Raw genomic sequence first — 19,567 nt, forward strand, 5'->3', positions numbered from 1 at the left:
AATTCCCCTAGGGCTTCTTACATTTTCGGTAATAAAACAGAAGAATCAGAATGTAGCATTTTCAGACAATCTGGGTCTAAACTTCAGGAGATTATTTAAAATGCCAGAATGTAACCCTCAGCAGAATTACCTTCAGAGTTAGATAAAAAGCTATGGTAAGTTTGAGTGTATAATCGTTTTTACAGGGTTGCTCTTTGTAATGCTGTTTTTCAATTCACAGACTAGCTGGGTAATGGGGGAAAGGTGTTTTTGCTATAAAGTGACACCTCTTCTTAGGGTGACCGGTCCTTCTTGAGTTGGTAGGTTTTTAGACAAATGGTGGATGTATGGCAGCCGCCAACCTGGTTGTAAAGAGGCATAGAGGAGGACCACAAGGAGAATAGATGGTGGATATTTACAGGAGAAGTTGTTACAATTGGCTTACTGTCAACAGACAGAACAGAACAGAGAAGCCAAGGAAAAGGACCTTCTGTCTTGACAGCCAACTTTACCGGCATATACAACACACCTTGCAGTTGCAGGGTCCAAAGCAAGGGTCCTCATTTGTGCTCCCTGCACCACTGCAGTTACACGGCTTGCAGTCTGGGTAGCCAGTGTAGCCCCGGGCACAGCGGTCACAGCTCACACCTCTGAAGCCAGGTCTGCAATGACAAGACCCAGGTGCCAGACCTAAGGGAAGATGAGCCACATATCGACAAGTGAAAAACACACACACACTTCAGTTCCTAAGGCTTTAATGATAATAACATTCCAAATTCTATTTTGACACAAAAACAAATTCACGAATATCGATAAAAAAAGAGTTAAAACCAAAGGGTATAAGGTTTAATTAGAAGCTGGCTACAAGTCGCTAACACAGCATCTCTTACATATCTTTAAAATATGATTAATATAACATAATAAAAAAATAGATTTGAATTAAATAAAAAAAATAAAAATACTAAGAATGAACAAAAGAAAGATAAAAATCTCGAAGCATCTACCAAATCTAAAGCTACAGAAAAACTGCCACAATGATCAAGGACTCATCTCCATAACTGACTGACATTCAAAGAATAAGCAGTGACCTGTGATACCTGTTGCTTCATAACTCAGACTATCATGAGATGGAAAAAGTGTCTGGCAAATAAAAATATACTGCTTAGACCCCAAATTAAACAACAATCATCAAAGTATGACATCACTGAGTACAACAACAACAAAAAGACTGAGAGTTCGTGGGGATAGATATTTTGAGGACAAGACATAGAGGAAAATGAAAGCAATTTAAATTTACTTTCTCTTTTTAAATAGAGAAATGCAAAAGACAATTTTAATTCTCCTTGATTAGAAAAATGCAAAATGCAGATGAATAAATACGTTATTGACTTTCAAAATCTGGAAAAGTATGAGAGCAAATCAGTAAAATATAGCCCACTCAAAAAAGGAAAGGAGGGAAGAAAGAAGGAAAGGAACATTACAGGGGGAAAGCACACAGTAGAATGACTGTCCAACCCACACGCTAATCATATGTAAATGAGTTCACTGTCTTACTGCTCCCATTAAAACTATGTGCGTGTAATGTTCAGAACAGATAGGCAAAATAAGAAATATTAAAAAAAAAGAATGTAAATCTACATTAAGAGAGCATGTACAGTTGTAATATTAGTAATGGCCAAAGTAGAATCCAATGAAAATAGATTCATTAGGGGACTCCCGGGTGGCTCAGTTGGTTAACTGCCTTCAACTGGGATCATGATCCCAGGGTCCTGGGATTGAGCCCCACTGTAGGCTCCCTGCTCAGCGGGGCGTCTGCTTCTCCTTCTCCCTCTGCCCCGCTCCCTCCTAAGCCCCTGCTAGTGCTCTCGCTCTCTCTCAAATAAATAAAATCTTAAAAAAAATAGATTCATTAGGACAAGCCCTCATTTTACGTTGATGACAATACAATAAAAAGCATGACTTAAGTTATTATATTTATACTCCATAGAAGCACTAATTTTAGGTACAAAAACATATAGACAACAAAAGATTTGGGGGCTCAAAAAGAAACTGGCCAAAAATCAGTGGCTGAGAATGACAGTAACCTACTCACTTCAAATATTTGTAGACGAATTAGAAAAAAAAGACATAGAAAAACGTGAATCACCTACTATTATTGAATTACACATTATATTGTATATACCTACCTATTGCAGCTCATCATTAATCTACAAAAATGTTCAATTTCTCAAAGCAGAAATGATCCAAGTCTTGTTTTTTTTTTTTAATGTTTTATTTATTTATTCATGAGATTCAGAGAGAGAGAGAGAGAGAGAGAGAGGCAGAGGCAGAGGGAGAAGCAGGCTCCCCGCCTAGCAGGGAGCCCGATGCGGGACTCGATCCCAGGACCCTGGGATCATGACCTGAGCCGAAGGCAGACGCTTAACCATCTGAGCCACCCAGGTGCCCCCCAAGTCTTGTTTTCTTAACATAAATTACTACGTCTATATTTGTAACAAATGTCATAATAAATTAGGATTGAAATAATTTGAAATATTAAACATGATAATAGAATATTTTGCAAAATTCCACCACTCTAAAAATGAATAAATAAATGTTTCTCCTTTTAACTCGAGTGAAAGAGAAATCGAGACTTTAATTGTGATTAAAAAGCTTTCTAAGTCGAATATAATAGCAGTGAGAAAGGAATTTAATGTTTATGGGATATAGAAAAAAAATGGTAGCCACTTTCAAGCTTAAATACATTAAAAATGTAAATAAGCTAAGATTTAGCTCATGTAATTATAAAAAAAAAGATAAAACCAAATGAACACCACAGGAAAGAAGAAGGTTTGAAAAATAAACAGAAAGAAAATAAGGCAAAAGAGAACCTTAAAGATAATCAAAGATATCAAAAGAGGACAAATGATCAAAGATCACCACAAAAATGTTTTAGTAGCAGTTAGTTTTTACAGTGGTTTCAATGTTTCAAACTCTTATGGAGCATCTAAAACATGGAGAACTATGTAATTTAGTTTATGAAGCTGGTAAAAACTTGGTATCAAAATCTAACAAAGATAACCCTAAATAAACATAATAACAGCTAACAATTAAATAGCACTTATTTTATGCTAGGCATTATGCTTGGCACTACATACGACACATGGGTTAATTCAGTTAATACTCAAAACCTCAAAATGAGGTAAACACTATTATGTTTCCCATTTTACAGATGAGGAAACTAAGGCACAGAGAAATTAATTTGTTTGCCAAGACTGCACAACTAGCAGATGTCATAGCCAAAACCAATTTAACATATGAAGTCAGAGGAGCAAATCCTAAATAAAATAAACACCAAACTGAATCCTCAAGTACATTAAAAGGCTCTTATGTGATTTTATTTATATAAAATATAAATTTATATAAAACCAAGAAGATTTTATTCTGGTAATTTAAATATTGTTTCATATTAATAAATTCATTTTAACATATTTTATTCATAAGTCAAATGAAAAAGAAATCTGATCATTTCAATAAAGGTTGAAAAAGCATTCCAAAAAATTAACATTTACTTCTCATGTTAAAATCTCCAGACACTAAGTGTAGATGTATTCCATATAAACACCGTGTCTTTTTTTTATTATTATGTTAATCACCATACAGTACATCATTAGTTTTTGATGTAGTGTTCCATGATTCATTGTTTGCGCATAACACCCAGTGCTTAATATCGTGTACGTTGTAACATTGTAATATAGCGAACTAGATGTCCAAAGACCCCCTCTTGGTCAGAACATTTGAGAACACAGAATAAAGTTAGAGACAGATAGACAGACAGAATGACTGTGGTTTAAAATAAGGAAACTCCTTGAAGATCAGAAACTACAAAATTAAAAAGAGAGAGAGAGAGAGAGAAGAGATTCTAAAGAAATAAGCTAGCCCTAAACCAGTATCTTTCCTGGAGTTGACTGACTCTGATTAACTAGACTAGAGCACTGAGCGTGGCTTTATGGAACAAAAGACAAATTCTAGGTACTACTCAAGTTAGGAGATCATATCAGAGATTATATAAACTCAAGGATCCTGAAAGGATAAACTAGGACATTTACACACACACACACACACACACACACACACACACACACACACACACACAAATCATGGAACACACAAGAAAATAAGGCCCCAATGAATAAGTTAGCAGAAAAATCAACCCCCAGGATTAGGTTCAGATAGGTAACAGAGAATGTTACTAAGAGATACAGAATACAAAATAAATATACTTAGTATGTTTAATGAAAGAAATTGTATTAAATATAGATCAATTTAAAAGAGACTACTGAAAAAACAAAATACAGCTAGAAACTCTCTTTATAAAATATACCAAATAAATCCCATACTGATTAAGGAACTAAGTATCAAAAAGTGAAATAATAAAAATTAAGAAAATGAATACATTTGTCCGATCTTGGGATAGATGAGAGTTTTAGAATTCTAAAGGCACATCAAAAATTCAATTAAAATATTAAAATATAATAATCTTGACATAGTATCTTATTATAGCTAAAGAAGTTTTCTAAGTTGTAATAGGTGATTATATAAAAAATTTTAAAGTTTCATACATAAAAAAAATCTTAACAATAGCGAGACACAAAATCTGTTTACGTTTATAACAAATTTAACATCTGGTTGTTGTTTTTAATATTTAAAGAGCTCTTACAAATCTATGAGGGAAAATCCACCTTATACCAAAAGTAATCAGTTTTCTGGTAATCAAGGTAATGCCATAAAATACCATTTCCCACTATCTGGTTACTCATACTAAGAACTCCAAAGCATTAGACTACAACTTAGGTTCTCCTAAAAAATCATCAAGCTAAACATGAAGATAAAAATGTATCATGGGAATGTGTCTAATTTTGTAACCCAGGTCTATATTGAATAATATATAATTATATTATAAATTCTGATTATTGCATTTCAATTTTAAAATTAGAAGAATTAATTAGGTCTCAAATTAAATATAACTGTATGATCTTTTTTGGGGGGAATCATTGATTTTTATTTTTTATTGCATTCGGTTTTTCCAGCTTTATTGACAAATAATTGACATGTCATTGTATAAGTTTAAGATGTACAACGTTTTGACTTGATAGACTTATCTTTTGTGAAATGATTACTACAGTAGTGTTAGTTAACACTTCCATCACCTCACATAATTTCATTTTGTGGTGAGAACATTTAAGATCTACACTCTTAGCAACGTTTGAGTATATAATATAGTACTGTTACCTATAATCCCCATGATGTACATTAAATCCCTGGATCTCATTAGTCTTATAACTGGAAGTTTGTGTCCTTTGACCAGCATCTCCCCATTTCCCCCACTCCCCAGTCCCTGGCAACCACCGTTCTGTTCTGTTGTGTTTTTTTTTTTAATATGTTCAGCTTTTTTAGATTCCACACATAAGGGATATCATACAGTTATTGTCTTTCTCTGTCTCACTTATTTCACTTAGCATAATGCCCTCAAGGTCTGTTCACATTGTCACATAATGGCAGGATTTTCTTCTTTCCCATGGCTGAATAATATTCGATGATATGTATGACATATATATTTATGTGTGTATGTATGTATATCTATATACCTATATATAGATGATCTTTGAAAAGATAAAGATGCAATTGACAGATATTGCCAAGTGAGCTGGAAGATCAGTGGAGAGTATAGGGACTTACACATAGTAGGACCTCAAAAGATGAGTCTAAATTTAATGGCTCATAAAATAATGACTTAAACTTTTTATTTAACATGAGAAAGATACCATACATAAGAAAAATGTCTGAATAGTGGAGAGAAGGAAGGAAGCAGTGTGAATGAAAATATTTCTTTGTCTTTTAAGATGGAGAGTCAGTTGGCAATATTTAATGGTGATGAAAGTACGAAGAATACTATTTAGATATTGTCTGGAAGTTAAGTTTTTCCAGAACTGAATAGAAGAAATGGCTCAATGTGATAAAATTTGGAAATGAGACTGGGGGATGAATAAGTTGAAGAGGATACTATTGCTATTTATTTTATTCTCTTCCCAATTGTTAAAATTTTATTTTTACTATGTATGGTTTTTATAATAATTGAAAAATATTTATACACAAATATCTTCACTAAAGCATTGGTTACAATAAACAAAATTAGAAACAATCTTAATAGCTATATAAAGTTGAGTGGGTAAATAAATTATGGTATATCCACATAATGATATACTATTCAGGTACTAAAACCAGATTTCAGAGAAACTCTCAACAGTTTGGGGAAAAACTCCTTATGTGAAGTTAACACAAACATGTTAATAAGAGTATTTATGATGAATTACCACTGCATTGTATGCTTATTTTTCTACTTTTCAAAATTTTATCACTTTTTCAAAAATAATATACTTTAAAAAGTACAAAAAATAAAAAGTACAGGGGCGCCTGGGTGGCTCAGTTGGTTAAAACCGCTGCCTTCAGCTCAGGTCATGATCCCAGGGTCCTGGGATCAAGCCCCACATCGGGCTCCCTGCTTATGCAGGAAGCCTGCTTCTCCCTCTGCCTGCCGCTCCCCCTGCTTGTGCTCTCTCCCTCTCTCTCTCTCTCTCTCTCTCTCTCGCTCTCTCTGTGTGTCAAACAAATAAATAAAATCTTTAAAAAAAATAAAAAAATAAAAAGTACAGAAAAAGTTAAATGACATTACTGAAAATAACATGATTTAGTTGTTACTACAAAAGATAAGGAGCCATAAAATGAAAAATGACCTCAATAATTCACCATTTGAGATTTAAAATAATCAGAGTTTTAATCTTTTAAGATTTAAGACTCTAGGGTTTACCTTGATAATCTTACAGTTTTATAAAGAAGCCAGGTAAGCTACACTGTGCCAAAGAAACATTGCCAAGGTTTTAACTTGAGAGCAATGGGAGGAAAAACTCTATATCGTAGCCATGATTCATTGTCTTTCCTAAGAGAAGAATCCACTCTTAGCAGTATAAAGAAACTGTTTCAGATACGTCTTAATGTTCTACTTAACTTTGGCAAGCAACTGTCCTGGAAGTCGCTCTTCAAAAATTTACATCAAGGAGTTATTTTGGCATTTGATTCTTCAATGTTTGGAGTTCATCACAAATTTCAATCCTCAAAGAAAGTATGTGGCTTAAATTTCTGTCAGCCTCTTTCCCTTCATTAACTCATGACTACTATCTATTTTTAGTCCTTTATGTTCAGTTTTGCTTTCTGTACTACTGACTACACCTCCGTGTGTGACGTCTGTTCTCTCCTCCCATGCAGCACACACATCCCTCAGTGAATGCGGTCTTTTCAGGCTAGAAACCACAGAAACTACAAAAAACAACTCCATAAATAACAAGATATTAAAAAATTATATACATCACAGATTTCTGACTGACCAGAAGATGGGCATAGATATGTAAATATGTATATGTGAATATACATATATATGCATATAATGTAAAATAAATTATTTAACTCTTTTTGCTTTTAAAGCATTATAATTAATTAATTGTAATTAATTTACAGGAAAATAATTATTGAGATGAATAAAAAACTGCTTCCTGGAAGGAACATTGATAGATATGAGAATAAAATTATTAAATGAATGAAATTTACTGTAAAATGTTACCCTTAAAATAATCATATCTGACTTTTTGTTGCCCTTTTATCAAAACAACAGCTCTCTGCTATCGCTCTCACCTCGTCGAGCATGTTTTTCATCCTTCACACAGACTTCATTTAAGGAACCAACTGGATCACAATGGCATGGCTGGCATGGTCTTGGATAATTTGGAGATACCTAACAAGAATATTAAAAGGCTCTTAATCAAATGTAATAAAAAGATCAATATTTTTCAACGTGGCAAACTTTTAAGGACAAAATAAATTTAAAAACACATAGTAATAAATTATATTGAGAAAATTATATAGGAAATTATCTTTAATATATATTTGCAATTTCCAAAATCCCTTTCTAAATAGATACACAAATGCAAAGAAGATAGTACAATATACTTCAATTTTTTGCTACCTATATTCAGCAATTATCAAGATTTTGCCATATGAGTTCCATCATTTTTCATTCTTCCCTGAAGTTTAAAGAAAACTGCAGATAGAGTATTTTAATCCTTACACATTTCAGTATTCATCTTTCTTTTACAATCGTAGTATCATTATAACAAATAAAATAACAATATTTACTTGATAGTCTCTAATATATATTCCTTAATAAAATTCTTCTGATTTTTTTTGTGTATGTTTTTCTTTTCTTACAACATAGTTCAAAATTAGTAATTTCCCCAAATTTATTTTTTAGGACATTTGTTCACGTTGATCATGATGTGGCTAATTAAAAATAGAAATTTATATTTGGTGCTGAAAAAAATAATATTAGGTAGGCAAATTAAACATCTAGCTTCCTGGAGAGACAGCACCAGCCACGGGCAAACAATGTAGTCTCCACAATTAGGAAAATGTGAGCTCACATCTCAGTGTGCCTGCTGACTAGCTATGTGACATCATGTAACTTCTCTACTTCCTTGTGATATGAAATGGGGCTTCTACCCAAATATTAGGCACTTGAGAGATTTGAATTTTTTAAGAAATAGTGTAGCATAAGTATTTTTATAAGTATTAAAACACCATAATCTAGGCTCCAATTCACTTAATTGACTTGTAATAAAAACAGGAAGCTTCCAGGTTTTATCATGATAGTGTCTTGTATGGTCCAATCTACTCTCAGATAACAATTATTAATTCCGGACAAAATATGAAAGCAGAATATTTAAGGGCCTGGGAAATTAATCAAAAGCAGGCAGAACTTGGAAGAAGTTGAGGTTTGAAAGAAAAAAATATACTAGCTGAGATCTATGTTCAGAGATAGGGAGCTCCAAAATCTGCATATCAACACCCTTCGAATGCTTAAGTGATCCAATAATCATACATCCGTTCCGGAGACTCCAAGGAATCCAGTGGAAAGTAACAGCAGGAAAGCTCAATGATGTGAGTAAAGTTTTCGGGTCTGCATACCATAAAGTAAACAGAGATTGGAGTTGTCAACCAAGTTTGCAAGATTAGACAACCACCTGAAGCTTTCTGTTAATCTACCCTAACACAGTGTAAAGCAAGCCGCTACATAATCTAGTTTAAAACTACTAGAATGAATAAAGGAACTCAGGTATAGGATATAACATCAATATTTGAAAATCTTGATAATAATATTAAGCAATTTTAAAAATTATTTTTTATAATACATAAATATACTGAGAATTAACAAAAGATATGCAAGATCTCTGTACTGAAACCGCTGTGAATATTTAAAGGACATATAAATAATTGGAGAGACATGCTGTATTCATGGATTACAAGACCCAATATTAGTCTTCGTTCTCTCCATATCTGTATTTAGATTCTATACAACAGTCTCAACTAATATTTCTGTCATTGACAACTTCATTCTGAAATTTGTACGGGAATATAAAGAAATCATTATGTCCAAAACAATCTTCAAAAGGAAGAATAAAGTTAGTGCACTTAGGTTTCTGAATTCTAGACTTATTAAAGGTAAAGTAAATCAAGATACCATGCTATTAATGCAAGGATGGACAAAATAATCCATGGGACAGAACTAGGGCTCCAGAAATTGACCCACATGATCAAACCACATGATTTGCCACAAATGCCTCAAAGCAATTTATTTATTTATTTTTTGAAGATTTTATTTATTTATTTGAGAGAGAAAGAGCACAAACAGAGGGAGTGGCAGGCAGAGGGAGAGGGAGAATCAGTCTCCCTGCTCTGCAGGGAGCTGGATGTGGGCTCCATCCCAGGACCCTGAGATCACCGCCTGAGCCGAAGGCAGAGGCTTAACCAACTGAGCCACTCAGGTGCCCTGTCTCAAAGCAATTTAAAGGGGAAAAAACGTACTTAAAAAAAAAATGGTTCTGGAACAAGAGGTTAACCACGTAGATCTTAATCATTATTTTATACCACACTCAAAGATTTGCTTGAGATGGGTCATAGATCTAAAAGCTAAAATTATGGGGTGCCTGGGTGGCTCAGTTGGTTAAATGACTGCCTTCGGCTCAGGTCAGGATCCTGGAGTCCCAGAATCGAATCCTGCATCTGGCTCCCTGCTCAGCAGGGAGTCTGCTTCTCCCTCTGACCCTCCCCCCTCTCATGCTCTATCTCATTCTCTCTCAAATAAATAAATAAAATCTTAAAATAAAAGCTAAAATTATAATGTTTCTAGAATAAAAAAAATACCTTGGCTTGAAGGGAAACCTCACAAGATATAAGAATAGACAATAAGCACTTAATATGAAAATTAAATCCAAAATGGGATCAGCTGTAAATTTATAATAGAAGATCTGCAGTAGCACCAAGCATTGATAGGAATGACTTAGTGACTGCCAAATACCCACTCGCCACACCCACTGCACCCACTAGAATAGCTAATTCAAAAAGACAGTCAATACCAAATATTAGAAATGATATGGAAGAATTGGAACTCACACATTTTTGGTGAACATGTAAAATATTGTTACTAATTTGGCAAAATGTTGGCAGTTTCTTATAAAGTCATATAAAGACATATAAATATCCTATAAAACAAGTATTCTATCCCTAGATACTTGTGCAAACAAGGTAAATAAAACTTGACCACAAAAACACTTAACATAACATAGAAGTCTTTCTGTGGCCGTGTTTTATTTAATATAAGCGGTGTTTTGTAGGAGCTAACCAAAACCTGAAAATGACACAAATATCCACCAACAGAATGGATTAAAGATTGCAGTACGTTCATGCAAAGGAATAATATCCAGTAATTAAAAAAAAAAGAACTATGGATGCACACACCATGGATAACTCTTTAAATGTTATATTGAGTGAAAGAAGGAAAACAAAATTGTATTCATTTTATGATTTCATTTTTATGAAATTCACTAAGAGGCAAAACTAATTTACGTTCTAAAAATCAGTTTGCCAAGGGGTGAGGATTGACAGGAATGGGGCATGATGGAACTTTCTAGAGAGATGGAAGTGTTCTATACCACATCCTCAAAGATTTATCCAGTTTCTATTTTGAAACACTTCTAGTCACCTCTTAGAATTTGCAGTCAAATTGTTTAGGGAAGCTTTCAAAATTATTTTTCCATATAATACATCTCTGTATGAAAAAGCCAAAAATAACACTTTGTGAAGGAAAAAGCATGCTTTACCCCTTTGGGCCTGAAGAAACCATCAATGCATGTCTCACAGTTTATACCAGCCGTGTTTTGGGTGCAGTTAATGCACACACCCCCTCCAATGTACTTTCCATGGATATTTAAGCTCAGATTTCTTCTGGCAACATTTTCATCATAGTAGCATTCTTCAGCTTTCCCATGACAATTGCATGCTGCATTAGGGAAAAATAAATTCATAAACATTAATTTCAGGTTTCAGATATTGAAAATCATCTTCTATTATATAAGAGATTTTGTACTCTATGAGAAATTATATTGCATTAGCATATATATATATATATAAAATCAGTACAAAATTATCTAGAAAGTATTTGGATTTATTGAATATATTAATAAATTCATACTTTTTAATGAAACTTGAAATAATTAAAACCTATAAATTAAACTGAATCATATGAAACTGCCAATATTTGACTGATTTTATCTTACAAAACTGAAATTTCTCATGGTTCAACCCATAATTTCCTATTATGACAAACAATAAATTATTAAACTATGGCACTGAATGATTAATATCCAGGTAATCTGAAATGGATAATTATTATATGTGAATCTCAGCATTAGAACCTATGGGTAAAAAAGGACACTTAGGACATAGCTCCTTTTTTGTGCTTCTGATAATAACTAAAACTTGGGTTTTTTTATATGCTATGTTCTGTTTTATACTTATTGCCGCTGATTTTAATTCTCCAAATAGCTTTTACGAGTAGGGACTCTTTTCATCTATCAGGCGATAAAGAGAAGTGAAGTAATTATAGAAGGTAACCAAATCAGTCTTGTCAACCTCACTCTAAAGTCAGGCTCCTGAGTCTACAGGGCTAACACCTGGCAAATCCCTTCAAGTTCTATCTGATAAGAGAGGTGAACTGTATGCTAAGTGCCAAGGAATCAGGGCAATATGACAGCTGGTCTGCTTAGTGGCTGAGATCACACTGTTTTGCACCAGTCTTGGTGCTCCAGCACTTTGTAGTCATGTGATGTAGGGAACTTCTTAATTTCACTTAGGCTCAGTTTCTGTAAACATGGAGAGGTCAATAGTAATTACCAGACAGGAATATTTAAAAGCTTTAGGTGAGAAAATGCCTGTAGAATCATTAGCATAATGCCTTGTATATAAGTTCTTAATCGATTTTTTCCCCCGACCCCCTTCCCCCTTGATCCTCCTGTCTTCCAATCCCCTTCCCTTCTTCCTCCTCCTTTTCTGTTTCGTGTCACACTATAGGAGCTTAGGGATGTGAAAAAATTATTCCCCCAGAAAGAACTGGGTAAGGCTTTAAAAAAATGGGTAAAATTTATTTTAGAATGGGAACTAGGAAAAAAGATATATTATGCAGAATCTCCTTCCACAGATGCTGAGTTTCTTAGATGTTCTTACATGGATGTCCACATATATGTGTGTGGGGGGGTGGGTACATATGTGTATATGGCTTCATGCGTGGGGCACACAGCTTACTCTTCTCCCCCCCCCCACCACAGAGGGAAACATTTATAAACTGTTCTGAACTATTTCCAAATTTTACTAATAATAAATAGCATACTCTTTCTCTATTAGCATATGTTTCCGCTAAGGCTACACAGGGTACTTCTTGAATGGGGTGTTTAACAGATCCCTATTAATGGGTAATTATATTGTTTCCAGATTTCTCTTTTATAAGTAACACTGAGTACATACTAGGAGAACAAGGAGGTGGGAGAGGATTGGGGGTTCTAATGTCATACTGCTTCCCATTTGTCAGATGAGTGACTCTGTGAAGAAAATTTAAACCTTGGTGTCATTTTTTAAAAAGATTTATTTATTTATTTGTCAGAGAGAGAGAGAGCACAAGCAGGGGAGCAGCAGGCAAAGGGAGAAGGAGAAGCAGGCTCCCCACTGAGCAGAGAGCCCTACACGGGGCTCCATCCCAGGACCCTGGGATCATGACCTGACCTGAAGGCAGACACTTAACTGACTGAGCCACACAGGCGCTCCACTTGGTGTCATTTTTATTCTTCCCTCTTAACGGATGTGGTGAGAATGCAAAACACCCAGTGGAATGGCTGGCACCCGGGAAATACTCCGCTGCATAAATGTTAGAAGCAGTCGTAGTAGTGATTATGTGCTCCTGACAGAGTCATAATGTGCTCTGTACAGCTATCCGACGACATCTATAGGTGAAATTCCTACAAGTATAATTTCTAGTCAAATTTTAACTTCAATTAATTTGAAAAATTTCTGGGGCGCCTGGGTGGCTCAGTCGGTTAAGCCACTGCCTTCAGCTCAGGTCATGATCCTGGAGTCCCGGGATCGAGTCCCGCATCGGGCTCCCCGCTCAGCGGGCAGTCTGCTTCTCCCTCTGACCCTCTTCCCTCTCATGTTCTCTCTCTCTATCTCATTCTCTCTCTCAAATAAATAAATAAATAAATAAATAAATAAATAAATAAATCTTTAAAAAAAATTTGAAAAATGTCCCCCCAAAAATGCTATGTCAGATTACTTTCCTTCCAATAGATAATGATAAAACTTTAGCCTCACCAACACTGTGTATTATCAACCCTCTTAATTAGTTCCTGGACATAGTAAGCATTCAGGTATTTGTTGAGTGAATGAATGATAAGTTTGATAAGTTGAAAAGAGTATTTTCCTGTGAATTGTGCAAGACTGTTGAATCACAGATCTGTACTTCTGAAACAAATAATGCAACATATTTTAAGAAAAAAGAAAAAGAAGATGATAACAGGAGAGGAAGAAAAGGGGAGTATGTCAGAGGAGGAGACGAATCATGAGAGATGATGGACTCTGAAAAACAAACTGAGGGTTCTAGAGGGGAGGGGGTAGGGGGATGGGTTAGCCTGGTGATGGGTATTGAGGAGGGCACGTTCTGCATGGAGCACTGGGTGTTATGAACAAACAATGAATCATGGAATACTGCACCAAAAACTAATGATGTAATATATGGTGATTAACATAACAATAAAAAATTTAAAAAAAAGAAAAAAAAAGAAAAGAGTATTTTCATTGTTTTAATTGGTACTTCTTTAATTATGAATAAGTGTGATAACCTCTTTAGATGGTTTTGAGTCTTTTCTTTTCCTGAGAAATGTCTGTTTTAATCTTTGTTCATTTTTAACCCGTTTATTGAATTCTTTCTTATTGTTATAGAAGATGTCTTAATATAGTAAGAATATCATCTCCTTGTCATGTTTGTAGCAAATAGCTTCCCCAGTCTGTTGACTTTGGTTTAGAATATAGGATTCTTGCTATACTGATGGAAAGTTTTCAAACTTTATTCTAGGGAACCTGTAGCCATAAATATAAATCACTAGGCATTAGAAGCAGTTTTATATCTTTAGGACAATACACAAGAATTCTTAAAAATCCTGTTTTAAAAATACATTGCAAGAAAACAGGCAAGATTCCTGCTTCCAGTTTAAGTAGTGGGGAAATATAGAGGAATGCAAAGTGATTCTCACATTATTTAGATTTAGTATTTATAACCATGAGCTACGTAGGTAAAACACTGAGGTTGGGGGAGCCCTGCTTTTCACATTCCATGCCCAGGGCCCTCTGCCTACAGCTTCCACGGCTGTTTTAAAGGCCCTGCACCTGCAAAATTCCCCATTTATAGCCTCAGAGAACACGGATGGTACCCACTCACAAAGAGCAATTTTTCACTCGGCCATCAGCAGTTTGCTATTTCACAGAATGTCCAAGACACGTGATGGAAATGTCTTTAGTACAGGCTTAGCAGGGGAAGAAATATTCTTTGCTTTTTAGAGATATATCTTGCCTTAAGTAAGCCAGACTGATGAAAATCCAAATTAAACTCAAATGAATTAGTAGGTAATTATTCATTTTATAGAAGGATACGTCATGTTACAGAAGGGTTTTTCTACATCTTAAGGTGACTGGAACACAATTCAACTTGGAAAAGAAAATTTTCATATAAGCTTTTAGGAATGCATACCTAAAAGCATGATATTTATGTAAGTTTCTAAGGTTTGGATTCCTATCTTTAATTTGTGGATAAAATAGAAAAACATTTTTTTTTCAATTTGGAAATACAGCCTCCCATCTGTCCCATAAGAAAAGATAATTGTTTCGGAATTCTACTATTTAAAAAATGTATATAGTAACAAGTGGCAATGTGCTTCTGTGTTGCTTTGTCCATCCCTGTTGCTCACAAATTTGAGCTATACTTTTTGTTTCCTTGTGTAAATATATATACACAAATGGAGAGTGGTACAGGATTTTGCAGATCCACTTTACAAAACTAGAATTGTGTGACAGAATGTCAGGGGCAACAGTAAGAATCTCTGCCCTCAAACACTGCCCCCACTTGGGATGGCTGATATTCCACCAGAGGAAGAGAAATATAATTAAATTTAAAGATGTTTGAGAACATGAGTGGCATTTCACTTAAATTCACTCTTAGGAATGAACATCTGCTCTCCCTGGGAGAAGCCAAGGGATGGTCAGGAATGCGGTAGGGGGGAGGTGACGAAAACAAAAGCTGGGGCTCCGGATGCCCCTTTTACCACAGTATGGGGTGGTGGCCTATTTCTGCAGATAGAACTTAGTAAAAATGGGTGATTTCTAACAAAACATCTTCACAGTGAGGCAGACACGAATCAAAAGGCAAAAAAAGGGTACCTGCGTGGTTCAGTTGGTTAAGCGCCAACTCTTGGTTTCAGCTCAGGTCATGATTTCAGGGACGTGAGATTGAGCCCTGCATCAGGCTCAGTGCTCAGCACAGAGTCTGCTTGGGATTCTCATCCTCTGCCCCTTCCCCCCTCTATGAAATAAATAAGCAAATCTTTTCTAAAAAAAGGTGAGTACAGAAAATGGAGGGACTCAAGGCATTGATAGTATATGCAGAATTTTAAACTCGAGAGAAAATATTTTATGGTTGGGGGATTTTATGATTAAAGTTTGCTATGATTCAATAGTTTTAAGAACCTACCATGTCTGACACATGCTACGTGATAAAATTTTTTTAAATAAGTACACAAAGTTGGTATTAGCTTAAAATGTCTACCAAGCCTGTTTTGGGGGCCATATATACCTGTGGAACTGAAAAAATGTAGCTAGGACTCACTAAAATATTAATATTTGAATTCAACTGAATTGGGCTTCATGGCTAGTTTGGATTTATAGCTCAGCACAAGTCTTTGTTTTTAGGTCTTGTCTTGGCCTGAGCAGATCTCCAGAACACAGGTTTCTCTAGCATCCCTGTCACCATGTTGGGCCAGTTGACAATTTTAGGCTACAAAGTCATCTGCTACACTTCTTATTTTCTTATTTCCCTTCGGAAAAAACTGGACATATGGGGTTGTCTTTAAAAATGATAACATTCAAGTGTTAATGAGTGTTTGTTGACACATATTTGCACAACCGATTTTTTACTATTTTTCATTACTGGCTTTTTCTTGGTTGTCACTGTCCCATAATTGTTACAGCATAGTTTATGCTAATGAATATCACTGGTGCCATTTCTAATATTAGTATCTTATACTGTTATTAATGAGAAACCATACATTTAAAATATTTATTATTACCATTAAAATATTATTTTTCTACAAATTTGATTTTTTTTGCCTTCTCTGTTACCTTTTACTCTCATATTCTTCCCAGCTACTGTGCCCAAACACCACCCTTTACAAAGTATAACTAATGAATCAGAGTGTTTTTTTTGTTTTTTAGGTAATGATATAGCTCTAACTGGAAAGGTATAATCTCTCCTCTCTGTTTTTTTCTCCATTTAGTAGATGATTGATATACAAAAAGCTGTCGACCAGGGGAGGAGCTACAAAGGGAGAAGGCAGAAGAATCTGGAGCTACACTGGTTTCAGAATCATTTTACAAACATATAAACGTATTAGAAAATTAGTCTCTTTACAGTGTAGATTTTGCTGAGTGTTCATTTGCATTTCTAGTGGAGTGTGTTTGTGTGTATGTGTACATAGTTGACCCTTAAACAACATGGGTTTTGAACTGCGTGGATCTACTTATACACAGACTTTTTTAAATAAATTTACTGGAAATTTTTTTGGAGATTTTTGACAATTTAAAAACACTCACAAATGATCCATATAGCCTAGGAATACCAAAAAAAATAAGAAAAAGTTAGATATTATTGTAAGAATACAATATATTATACATTATATTATACATATATAAAATACATGTTAATTGACTATGTTATTGGTAAGGCTTCTGATCAACAGTAGACTATTAGTAATTAAGTTTCTGGAGAATCAGAAGTTATATACAAATTTCTAACTGTGGGTGGGGGTTGGCATCCCTAACCTCCACTTTATTCAAGGTCAATTCTGTGTGTGCACACGTGTGCACAAGCTTATATAATGCTTATAGCTTGAGATTTACTCTGATGACAGTAAGTGTACTTTTATAAAAAGCATGCTTTTTACTATGCTTTTATCTATTTTTCATAATGCCCACACAGTGGTAAAGTCTAGGTGTTTAGTAATATTTGTCAAATTAAAAAACAAAACAAAACTGAGTAAAACAGGGTAAAAGAGCCTACCAGCTCTTGCCTTGGATGAAATAGATAAACTGGAAACATGCACTTACCTAAAATCACCACATGTTTACATTACCTGTATCCCAGAAAAGGAAGAACCACATATGTTGTTGAATTCTAAGGAACATACCTTCACATTCTGTTTTAGTCAGAAAAGTCCCAGCTCGCCAGGGTTTCTGATGGAATCCCGGACAGCACTGATCACAGCTATCACCACATGTATTATGCTCACACTCACAGCGGGATTTCTAGGCAAAAATTGGGGGGAAAGCATAATTTTAGTATTTTTGGAACCACAAATGAAGGGCTTTCCCCAGAAGGTGGAAGGAAGAAAAGACAGAACTTTGAGACCACGTGCCAAAATGTGAAATTCCTGTCAGTCTGGAAAGGAAGAACTACCAGCCGTGGGAGTGGACATATTTGATCAACACCAGCCTAAGGAGGTCCAGACAGGTTCTAGAATTGCTGGGCTCAAGTCTGAAAGAGAGCACAGGCCCAACTGACATTGATCTTGAAGACTGAACTCACTCTGATTCCCGAGTTCTATAGGTTTTCTGGTTTGGAGATGTCCACTTTAAGGCAAAGTACCGTTAACATTTAAGGATGTGGGAAGAGGAGAATAGGTTCCTAGGCACCAGAGGCCATAGGTCTAATAGAAATCTAATGTCCCAGGACTGAATCTCTTGTCTGTGTGTGCTCCGAGTAGAGTCCAATTCACCGTGTGGAACCAGGCCTGCAAGGCTGCCTTGGGGGCTCTCGCAGCTCAGGGAACACATGGGAGACAACAGCCACACTCTGCAGAGAGTCGCACCATGGACTTGCCCAGAAGGATAGGCCAGGGCATTGAACCTTCCCTAGGCAGTCACATTATGATGCATTAGTCAGAAAACCAGCTTTGAGAGAAATACCATTTGTATTACAGTTTTAGAAGAAAAAACAATCTGTACATAAGTAACTATGTTCACTGATCTTACTACTCAATATGTTTCTTCCCTATAATATACTATAGATGATTCTGTATTTCACCAGTTTCTGACTGAGAAAAACAGATATCCATTCATCTTCTTTTTAGATGATGCTTATTTAATACATGGGCATTAATCAAAAATTCAAGCCAAAAGCATTCTAGCATTTTCTACCTGGAAGTTTCATCACTCTCTTGAATACACTCTTCAATTCTGCACCGTATCACCCCAGCCCTACCTCAGCCTCCTGTTCCATGGCCATTCCCATTTACTTCCATGCGCAGTTTTCATTTGTTTGCATTAATTTTTTTTGGTGAAAACTTTTAAAAGAAATGGTCAGGTTGATTGATGGCAGGCATTCTCTAAAGTTAAGTCATACAGCAGGCTGTCATCGCCAGAGAGGTTTCAAAATAGACCAGTTTGGAAGCCTTTTTGGAAAAAAAAAAAAAAACAAAAAAACGACAACAAAAAAAACAACCTAATCTCTCTTTTCTGATACTGTGGTGGCTGACTTCAAAGTCTATCATCCTAACTGCCAGTTCTATTTCACCCTGGCGCGGCTTTCTGTTACACCGTCTAACTGGGGACCTGACACCCATTCACAGCATCTCTGTCGGCAAAGCAGCTCATGAAGCATTGGACAGTTGAGAGTTTCATTTTGCTAAGCATCCTATAAATATACATACATTTGTCACCGGATCAAGTGGACAAGCCCTGGCATGACCATAGCAGATGCACATCCCTCCGACCGAAATATCCTTGACCGAGTAGTAATACTGCAAAAAGCAATCCAGAGAGAAATCCTGTTAGGATGACTGCAAGGTGTAAG

The 19,567-nt window shown here is 35.3% G+C and overlaps 1 protein-coding gene across 8 annotated transcripts in view; it reads right to left on the minus strand.

The window, feature by feature from the left end:
- The window catches only part of LAMA2 (laminin subunit alpha 2), a 615,089-nt gene that overhangs the window by 337,246 nt on the left and 258,276 nt on the right, over positions 1–19,567 (minus strand). For all 8 annotated transcript variants that reach the window (XM_027602582.2, XM_027602583.2, XM_027602581.2 and 5 more), the window contains exons 6-10: positions 19,425–19,514; positions 17,904–18,021; positions 11,226–11,404; positions 7,705–7,804; positions 509–669 (exon numbers count right to left, since the gene is read on the minus strand). In XM_027602582.2, the coding sequence (XP_027458383.1) occupies positions 509–669; positions 7,705–7,804; positions 11,226–11,404; positions 17,904–18,021; positions 19,425–19,514 (648 nt within the window). The remainder of the gene's footprint in view (positions 1–508; positions 670–7,704; positions 7,805–11,225; positions 11,405–17,903; positions 18,022–19,424; positions 19,515–19,567) is intronic.

The sequence above is a fragment of the Zalophus californianus genome, chromosome 7, assembly GCF_009762305.2.
Source record: "Zalophus californianus isolate mZalCal1 chromosome 7, mZalCal1.pri.v2, whole genome shotgun sequence".
Taxonomy (NCBI): domain Eukaryota; kingdom Metazoa; phylum Chordata; class Mammalia; order Carnivora; family Otariidae; genus Zalophus; species Zalophus californianus.